The sequence below is a fragment of the Oncorhynchus tshawytscha genome, linkage group LG09, assembly GCF_018296145.1.
Source record: "Oncorhynchus tshawytscha isolate Ot180627B linkage group LG09, Otsh_v2.0, whole genome shotgun sequence".
NCBI classification, from domain to species: domain Eukaryota; kingdom Metazoa; phylum Chordata; class Actinopteri; order Salmoniformes; family Salmonidae; genus Oncorhynchus; species Oncorhynchus tshawytscha.
In genome coordinates, this window is record NC_056437.1 from 18,412,272 (window position 1) to 18,423,033 (window position 10,762).

General features: G+C 43.4%; 1 protein-coding gene across 1 annotated transcript in view; it reads left to right on the top strand.

Moving 5' to 3' along the window:
- tnksa (tankyrase, TRF1-interacting ankyrin-related ADP-ribose polymerase a) overlaps positions 1-10,762 on the top strand; it is a 158,061-nt gene that overhangs the window by 20,721 nt on the left and 126,578 nt on the right. Inside the window, exon 3 of the mRNA XM_024431113.2 lies at positions 10,694-10,762. This exon is cut by the window's right edge and continues 27 nt beyond it. Within this exon, the coding sequence (XP_024286881.2) occupies positions 10,694-10,762 (69 nt within the window). The remainder of the gene's footprint in view (positions 1-10,693) is intronic.

Below are 10,762 nucleotides of genomic sequence, written 5' to 3' on the forward strand. Positions count from 1 at the left end.
TATCCAACCTATTAGTTCCACCACCCACACATGCAATGACATCTCCTGGTTTCAATGATGTTTCTAGAGACAATATCTCTCTCTTCATCACTCAATACCTAGGTTTACCTCCACTGTATTCACATCCTACCATACCTTTGTCTGTACATTATACCTTGATGCTATTTTATCGCCCCCAGAAACCTCCTTTTACTCTCTGTTCCAGACGTTCTAGACGACCAATTCTTATTGCTTTTAGCCGTACCCTTATTTTACTCCTCCTCTGTTCCTCTGGCGATGTAGAGGTGATTCCAGGCCCTGCAGTGCCTAGCTCCACTCCTATTCCCCAGCCGCTCTCTTTTGACGACTTCTGTAACCGTAATAGCCTTGGTTTCATGCATGTTAACATTAGAAGCCTCCTCCCTAAGTTTGTTCTATTCACTGCTTTAGCACACTCTGCCAACCCGGATGTTCTAGCTGTGTCTGAATCCTGGCTTAGGAAGACCACCAAAAATTCGGAAATTTTAATCCCAAACTACAACATTTTCAGACAAGATAGAACTGCCAAAGGGGGCGGTGTTGCAATCTAATGCAAAGATAGCCTGCAGAGTTCTGTCCTACTATCCAGGTCTGTACCCAAAAAATTTGAACTTCTACTTTTAAAAATCCACCTCTCTAAAAACAAGTCTCTCACTGTTGCCGCCTGCTATAGACCACCCTCTGCCCCCAGCTGTGCTCTGGACACCATATGTGAACTGATTTCCCCCCATCTATCTTCAGAGCTCGTGCTGCTAGGCGACCTAAACTGGAACTTGCTTAATACCCCAGCCATCCTACAATCTAAACTTGATGCCCTCAATCTCACACAAATTATCAATGAACCTACCAGGTACCTCCCCAAAGCCTTAAACACGGGCACCCTCATAGATATCATCCTAACCAACTTGCCCTCTAAATACACCTCTGCTGTCTTCAACCAAGATCTCAGCGATCACTGCCTCATTGCCTGCATCCGTAATGGGTCAGCGGTCAAACGACCTCCACTCATCACTGTCAAACACTCCCTGAAACACTTCAGCGAGCAGGCCTTTCTAATCGACCTGGCCGGGGTATCCTGGAAGGATATTGATCTCATCCCGTCAGTAGAGGATGCCTGGATATTTAAAAAAAAAGCCTTCCTAACCATCTTAAATAAACATGCACAATTCAAGATATTTATAACCAGGAACAGATATAGCCCTTGGTTCTCCCCAGACCTGACTGCCCTTAACCAACACAAAAACATCCTATGGCGTTCTGCATTAGCACCGAACAGCCCCCGTGATATGCAGCTGTTCAGGGAAGCTAGAAACCATTATACACAGGCAGTTAGAAAAGCTAAGGCTAGCCTTTCCAAGCCGAAATTTGCTTCCTGCAACACTAACTCAAAAAAGTTCTGGGACACTGTAAAGTCCATGGAGAATAGGAACACCTCCTCCCAGCTGCCCACTGCACTGAAGATAGGAAACACTGTCACCACTGATAAATCCACCATAATTGAGAATTTCAAAAAGCATTTTTCTACGGCTGGCCATGCTTTCCACCTGGCTACTCCTACCCCGGTCAACAGCACTGCACCCCCCACAGCAACTCGCCCAAGCCTTCCCCATTTCTCCTTCTCCCAAATCCGTTCAGCTGATGTTCTGAAAGAGCTGCAAAATCTGGACCCCTACAAATCAGCCGGGCTAGACAATCTGGACCCATTCTTTCTAAAATTATCTGCCGAAATTGTTGCCACCCATATTACTAGGCTGTTCAACCTCTCTTTTGTGTCGTCTGAGATTCCCAAAGATTGGAAAGCAGCTGCGGTCATCCCCCTATTCAAAGGGGGGGGGAACACTCTTGGCCCAAACTGCTACAGACCTATATCTATCCTACCATGCCTTTCTAAGGTCTTTGAAAGCCAAGTCAACAGATTACCGACCATTTCGAATCTCACCATACCTTCTCTGCTATGCAATCTGGTTTCAGAGCTGGTCATGGGTGCACCTCAGCCACGCTCAAGGTCCTAAACGATATCTTAACCGCCATCGATAAGAAACATTACTGTGCAGCCGTATTCATTGATCTGGCCAAGGCTTTCGACTCTGTCAATCACCACATCCTCATCGGCAGACTCGACAGCCTTGGTTTCTCAAATGATTGCCTCGCCTGGTTCACCAACTACTTCTCTGATAGAGTTCAGTGTGTCAAATCGGAGGGTCTGCTGTCCGGACCTCTGGCAGTCTCTATGGGGGTGCCACAGGGTTCAATTCTTGGACCGACTCTCTTCTCTGTATACATCAATGAGGTCGCTCTTGCTGCTGGTGAGTCTCTGATCCACCTCTATGCAGACGACACCATTCTGTATACTTCTGGCCCTTCTTTGGACACTGTGTTAACCCTCCAGGCAAGCTTCAATGCCATACAACTCTCCTTCCGTGGCCTCCAATTGCTCTTAAATACAAGTAAAACTAAATGCATGCTCTTCAACCGATCGCTACCTGCACCTGCCCGCCTGTCCAACATCACTACTCTGGACGGCTCTGACTTAGAATACGTGGACAACTACAAATACTTAGGTGTCTGGTTAGACTGTAAACTCTCCTTCCAGACCCATATCAAACATCTCCAATCCAAAGTTAAATCTAGAATTGGCTTCCTATTTCGCAACAAAGCATCCTTCACTCATGCTGCCAAACATACCCTTGTAAAACTGACCATCCTACCAATCCTCGACTTTGGCGATGTCATTTACAAAATAGCCTCCAATACCCTACTCAACAAATTGGATGCAGTCTATCACAGTGCAATCCGTTTTGTCACCAAAGCCCCATATACTACCCACCATTGCGACCTGTACGGTCTCGCTGGCCCTCGCTTCATACTCGTCGCCAAACCCACTGGCTCCATGTCATCTACAAGACCCTGCTAGGTAAAGCCCCCCCTTATCTCAGCTCGCTGGTCACCATAGCATCTCCCACCTGTAGCATACGCTCCAGCAGGTATATCTCTCTAGTCACCCCCAAAACCAATTCTTTCTTTGGCCGCCTCTCCTTCCAGTTCTCTGCTGCTAATGACTGGAACGAACTACAAAAATCTCTGAAACTGGAAACACTTATCTCCCTCACTAGCTTTAAGCACCAACTGCCAGAGCAGCTCACAGATTACTGCACCTGTACATAGCCCACCTATAATTTAGCCCAAACAACTACCTCTTTCCCTACTGTATTTAATTAATTAATTAATTTTTCTCCTTTGCACCCCATTATTTTTATTTCTACTTTGCAGATTCTTCCATTGCAAATCTACCATTCCAGTGTTTTACTTGCTATATTGTATTTACTTTGCCACCATGGCCTTTTTTTTGCCTTTACCTCCCTCATCTCACCTCATTTGTTCACATCGTATATAGACTTGTTTATACTGTATTATTGACTGTATGTTTGTTTTACTCCATGTGTAACTCTGTGTCGTTGTATGTGTCGAACTGCTTTGCTTTATCTAGGCCAGGTCGCAATTGTAAATGAGAACTTGTTCTCAACTTGCCTACCTGGTTAAATAAAGGTGGGGGGAATTTTTTTTTGACCAGGTCCTGCCGTGTAGTTCTGTGCTGATCCCTCACCTTCCTCATGATCATTGATGCCCCACGAGGTGAGATCTTGCATGGAACCCCAGACCGAGGGTGATTGACCGTCATCTTGAATGAATCTTCCATTTTCTAATAATTGCGCCAACAGTTGTTGCCTTCTCACCAAGCTGCTTGCCTATTGTCCTGTAGCCCATCCCAGCCTTGTGCAGGTCTACAATTTTATCCCTAATGTTCTTACACAGCTCTCTGGTCTTGGCCATTGTGGAGAGGTTGGAGTCTGTTTGATTGAGTGTGTGTGGACAGATGTCTTTTATACAGGTAACAAGTTCAAACAGGTGCAGTTAATACAGGTAATGAGTGGAGAACAGGAGGGCTTCTTAAAGAAAAACTAACAGGTCTGTAAGAGCCGGAATTCTTACTGGTTGGTAGGTGATCAAATACTTGTCATGCAATAAAATGCAAATTAATTACTTACAAATCATACAATGTGATTTTCTGGATTTTTGTTTTAGATTCCATCTCTCACAGTTGAAGTGTACCTATGATAAAAATTACAGACCTCTACATGCTTTGTAAGTAGGAAAACCTGCAAAATCGGCAGTGTATCAAATACTTGTTCTCCACACTGTATAAAAATCGGCATCGGCTATTTTTGGTCCTCCAATAATTGGTATCGGCGTTGAAAAATCATAATCGGTCGACCTCTATTCCTTATATGTTCCGGACTTTGGCATTGCTCGTTCTGATATTTCTTTAAAAAATAAATAAAAATTTTGGGACTGTGCGTATTGACTTCTAGGTATTATTACTGCACTGTTGGAGCTAGAAACACCTGCGATAACATCTTCAAATCTGTGTACAGGACCAATAAACGTTGATTCGATCTCTGCTCTGCCTCCAGCGAACACAGCAGTGTCTGAGGGCTTCCCTGCATATTAATCTCTGTTACAGGACTGAGAATGCTGCTATGGCCCAGCATATATCTATTTTACAGAGGGCTCCTTTCATTGGATTTTAATTTGCTCTCTCTTCCTCAAAAGCTTTCTCTTTCTCAGTGTCTCCCCCCTCCTTTAGTTACCAGTCTAATAGGACAGGAGAGGATGTGGAGGAGAATGTGATTTGGTGCAGAGCTAAATCACATTTGTGTTGAGGAATGAGTGAGTAACGTCACCGATGTGGAAGGAGAGGGAGGCAGACCGACATGGGCCGCCATTTATCCAAGTGATCATCTGAGTGCCGATGTTTGAGAAAAGCTACTGCCACTCTGCTCGCTTCAGTGAATAAGTATGATGACAAATGGCTCTGAAAGCTAGCACCCACACACTGTTAGGCTGTGTAGAATTATTATTTTATTTATTTGAGGACTGAGTAGGAGTTGTTTTCAACCTAACCTTTTATGTTTTTCTCTCCCTACCTCTCCCCTGCTCTCTGCCTCTCTCCTGCTCTCTGCCTCTCTCCTGCTCCCTGCCTCTCCCCTGCTCTCTGCCTCTCTCCTGCTCTCTGCCTCTCCCCTGCTCTCTGCCTCTCTCCTGCTCTCTGCCTCTCCCTGCTCTCTGCCTCTCCCTGCTCTCTGCCTCTCCCTGCTCTCTGCCTCTCTCCTGCTCTCTGCCTCTCTCCTGCTCTCTGCCTCTCTCCTGCTCTCTGCCTCTCCCTGCTCTCTGCCTCTCCCTGCTCTCTGCCTCTCCCTGCTCCCTGCCTCTCCCCTGCTCCCTGCCTCTCCCCTGCTCTCTGCCTCTCTCCTGCTCTCTGCCTCTCCTGCTCTCTGCCTCTCTCCTGCTCTCTGCCTCTCTCCTGCTCTCTGCCTCTCCCTGCTCTCTGCCTCTCTCCTGCTCTCTGCCTCTCCTGCTCTCTGCCTCTCCCTGCTCTCTGCCTCTCCCCTGCTCTCTGCCTCTCCCCTGCTCTCTGCCTCTCCCCTGCTCTCTGCCTCTCTCCTGCTCTCTGCCTCTCCCCTGCTCTCTGCCTCTCCCCTGCTCTCTGCCTCCCCTGCTCTCTGCCTCTCCCCTGCTCTCTGCCTCTCCCCTGCTCTCTGCCTCTCCCCTGCTCTCTGCCTCTCTCCTGCTCTCTGCCTCTCTCCTGCTCTCTGCCTCTCTCCTGCTCTCTGCCTCTCTCCTGCTCTCTGCCTCTATTCTGTGTGTTTTCTTCAGCGTGTAAGCCTTGGTAGTACAGAGAGCAGTGTCAGTGCAGGATGTGTGTGTGTCCTTGTTTTTGAAAGAAAAACAATTTTTGTGTCCATTTTAAAATAACATCAAATTGATCAGAAATACAGTGTAGACATTGTTAATGTTGTAAATGACTATTGTAGCTGGAAGAAATCTATTCAGAACAGCGCAAACTGTCTCTAACCAGAATAGAAAGAGGAGTGGGAGGCCCCGGTGCACAACTGAGCAAGAGGACAAGTACATTAGAGAAACAGACGCCTCACAAGTCCTCAACTGGCAGCTTAATTAAGTAGTACCCGCAAAACACCAGTCTCAACGTCAACAGTGAAGAGGCAACTCCGGGATGCTGGCCTTCTTGGCAGAGTTGCAAAGAAAAATCCATATCTCAGATTGGCCAATAAAAATAAACAATTAAGATGGACAAAAGAACACAGACACTGGACAGAGGAACTCTGCCTAGAAGGCCAGCACCCCGGAGTCGCCTCTTCACTGTTGACGTTGAGACTGGTGTTTTGCGGGTACTATTTAATGAAGCTGCCAGTTGACTTGAGGCGTCTGTTTCAAAATAGACACTCCATAGAAAATCTGCCGTTTCCAGCTACAATAGTCATTTACAACATTAACAATGTTCTACACTGTATTTCTGATCAATTTTATGTTATTTTTAAAAAATGCAGCAAATTCTTTTTCAATCTTCCATATAGAAATGCTACCAAAAAAATTTATTGAAACTAGTTACAAATGGAGTCACGCATGATTCACCAAATTATATTTTGAAAGAGGAAGTAAAGTACTTTAAGAATATGTTTTTGTTTGTCTCCTCCATGTCCACTAACTGAAGCTAATTGTATGGATTTTTTCCCTAATAATAATGTAAAATTAACATCTGTACAGAAAGACTCATGTGAAGGCCAAATTACAGAGGATGAACTTCTTGACACAATTAAAGCCTTTAAGGCTGGGAAAACTCAAGGGCTGGATGGCATACCAGTGGCAGTATACAAAACTTTTTTTGATATACTCAGAGGACCATTAGCATGTTTTAACCACTCCTATATAAATAGTAGATTATCAGACACGCAAAGAAGGTCTGATATCATTATTCCTGAAACAGAACCCAAGTGGTGTATATGTAAAGATCGAGTCCATTTTAAAAATTGGAGACCTCATACACTTCAGTGTCGTGATGCAAAAATCCTAGCAAAATGCTTGGTGCACAGAATTTAAAAAGTATTGTCAGATATTATTCATCCTAATCAGACAGTTTTTTTTACATGGACGATACATTGGAGATAAGATAAGACAAGTACTGGAAACAATAGAATACTATGAAATATTGGGGACACCATGCCTGGTTTTCATAGCTGACTTTGAAAAGGCTTTTGATGAAGTATGACTGGAATTTATATATAAACATTTTATTGCCATGGAAATGTTAGCTGTTAAAATGAGATGAAACAATAATATTAAGGGATTAGAAATCCGTGGGTTAAAAACAGGTTTCATTGTACACTGATGATTCACGTTTTCTTTTAAAACCACAATTGGAGTCTCTCCCCGGCCTCATAGAGGATCTGGATACTTCTGCTATCCTCTCTGGATTAAAACCACATTATGATAAGTGTACTATATCACATATGATCTCACTCCAATAACTTTTTATAGAAAGTTAGCAAAAATAGAAAAGATCTTGCTACCATGGAAAGGGAAATACCTGTCAATTTGTGGAAAAATCACCCTGATTAACTCTTTAGTAAAATCACATATGACCTATTTGTGTATGGTTTTGCCTAGCGACCTGCTTTTTAAATTATATGAACAAAAAATTTTACATTTTATTTGGAATGGCAAGTCATTCAAATTGAAAAGGGCCTATTTATATAACAAATATGAATTTGGAGGGCAGAAATGATTAAATATTAAAGCATTAGACCTCTCACTAAAGGCATCAGTCATACAAAAGTTATACTTAAATCCAAACTGGTTCTCTAGTAAATTGGTAGGAATGTCTCATCTTATGTTAAAAAAGGGCCTTTTCCCTTTATTCAGATTATACCTGCTCACTTTCGGTTGTTTGAAAAGTAAATAATCTCAAATATCTGTATTTATTAAACAAGTCTTAGAAAGTTGGTTGCAATTTCAGTTTAATCCACCTGAAACAACAGAACAAATAATATAACAAATATTGTAGTTAAACTCAAATATACTAATTGATTTAAAAAAAAACATATTTTTCAAATAAATATAATTTTTGTGAATGATATAAATAGGACTGGTGGAGTTATGTCACACATGCAGTTAACACCGACATATAGAAATTTCTGCTCTACCCAAAATTACAACCAACTATCAAATCAAATCAAATGTTATTTGTCACATACACATGGTTAGCAGATGTTAATGCGAGTGTAGCGAAATACTTGTGCTTCTAGTTCCGACAATGCAGTAATAACCAACAAGTAATCTAACTAACAATTCCAAAACTACTGTCTTATACACAGTGTAAGGGGATAAAGAATATGTACATAAGGATATATGAATGAGTGATGGTACAGAGCAGCATAGGCAAGATACAGTAGATGGTATCGAGTACAGTATATACATATGAGATGAGTATGTAAACAAAGTGGCATAGTTAAAGTGGCTAGTGATACATGTATTACATAAGGATGCAGTCGATGATATAGAGTACAGTATATACGTATGCATATGAGATGAATAATGTAGGTTATGTAAACATTATATAAGGTAGCATTGTTTAAAGTGGCTAGTGATATATTTACATCATTTCCCATCAATTCCCATTATTAAAGTGGCTGGAGTTGAGTCAGTGTCAGTGTGTTGGCAGCAGCCACTCAATGTTAGTGGTGGCTGTTTAACAGTCTGATGGCCTTGAGATAGAAGCTGTTTTTCAGTCTCTCTGTCCCTGCTTTGATGCACCTGTACTGACCTCGCCTTCTGGATGATAGCGGGGTGAACAGGCAGTGGCTCGGGTGGTTGATGTCCTTGATGATCTTTATGGCCTTCCTGTAGCATCGGGTGGTGTAGGTGTCCTGGAGGGCAGGTAGTTTGCCCCCGGTGATGCGTTGTGCAGACCTCACTACCCTCTGGAGAGCCTTACGGTTGAGAGCGGAGCAGTTGCCGTACCAGGTGGTGATACAGCCCACCAGGATGCTCTCGATTGTGCATCTGTAGAAGTTTGTGAGTGCTTTTGGTGACAAGCCGAATTTCTTCAACTAATTGCAGCATTACAACAAAAATGGAATATAAATAAAAATGTATGGACATCAGAAATAGAGGAAGGACTAAAAACAAATAATATTTAACTATTGTAAAATAGATTGTGTCTGCAAAATGTGTATAAGATGTATAAACTGAAGGTAGAAGCCTAAGTGGCATTGTTTATTAGTTTACTCCAATCAGGGGAAGGGTGGTAGGGTTTGCAGGGAATAATGAAGGTATATTCTAAAAAAAAGTATATCTACAGTTGAAGTTAGAAGTTTATATACACCATAGCCAAATACAGTTAAACTCAGTTTTTCACAATTCCTGACATTTAATCCTAGTAAAAATTCCCTGTCTTAGTTATGAGCACCACTTTATTTTAAAAATGTGAAATGTCAGAATAATAGTAGAGAGAATGATTTATTTCAGCTTTTTATTTCTTTCATCATATTCAAAGTGGGTCAGACTTTACATTCACTTAGCTTTTGGTAGCATTGCCTTTAAATGGTTTAACTTGGGTCAAACGTTTTGGGTAGACTTCCACAAGCTTCCCACAATAAGTTGGGTGTATTTTGACCCATCCTCCTTACAGAGCTGGTGTAACTGAGTCAGGTTTGTAGGCCTCCTTGCTCGCACACGCTTTTTCGGTTCTGTCCACAAATTTTCTATAGGATTGAGGTCAGGGCTTTGTGATGGTCACTCCAATATCTTGACTTTGTTGTCCTTAAGCCATTTTGCCACAACTTTGGAAGTATGCTTGGGGTCATTGTCCATTTGGAAGACCCATTTGTGACCAAGCTTTAACTTCCTGTCTGATGTCTTGAGATGTTGCTTCAATATATCCACATCATTTTCCATCCTCATGATTCCATGTATTTTGTGAAGTGCACCAGTTCCTCCTGCAGCAAAGCATCCCCACAACATGATGCTGCCACCCCTGTGCGTCACAGTTGGGATGGTGTTCTTCGGCTTGCAAGCCTCCCCCTTTTTCCTCCAAACATAACAATGGTCATTATGGCCAAACAGTTCTATTTTTGTTTCATCAGACCAGAAGACATTTCTCCAAAATGTAAGATTTTTGTCCCCATGTGCAGTTGCAACCGTAGTCTGACTTTTTGATGGTGGTTTTGGAGCAGTGGCTTCTTCCTTGCTGAGCGGACTTTCAGGTTATGTCGATATAGGACTCGTTTTACTGTGGAAATAGATACTTTTGGACCCGTTTCCTCCAGCGTCTTCACAAGGTCCTTTGCTGTTGTTCTGCTGTTTGTTCCCCTCAGACAATCGCTGGGGAGATTAAAACGCTGCAACCTGGGAAGCATGGCCTTCTCTTCACTTATTTTCTCTCACCCTCCCTCCTCGGGATAGATGGAGAGAGGCAGGCAGGCTTTGATATTCTGCTCTCATACCTGTGCTGGAGTCACATGGTCGTGCCGTGTCGTCCTGCCGAGTCGTCCTGCCTGTTTTTATAATCTGCCTTTTTCCCCTCCTCCGCAGCGTTCCGTTTGGGCTGTTGTTTTTTTCTGCTCTTGCTGCCAGCTGCCGCTCTGGTCCTCCGTTCTCAAGACACACCGCTGGTGTGCCATGTATGTTTATGTCTGCAGCATGCCGCGGGGCCAGAGAGTGCTAGCGGGCAGTAGAGCTAGTTCTGGTGTTAGCAGCAGCCGTGGTCTGTGTCTGTCCCTGCCTGAGCTCAGCTACTGTTTGTGTTTCCCCTGCACAGTGCTGCTCCAGCACGGAGCTGACCCCAACATACGCAACACTGACGGCAAGAGTGCCCTGGACCTGGCCG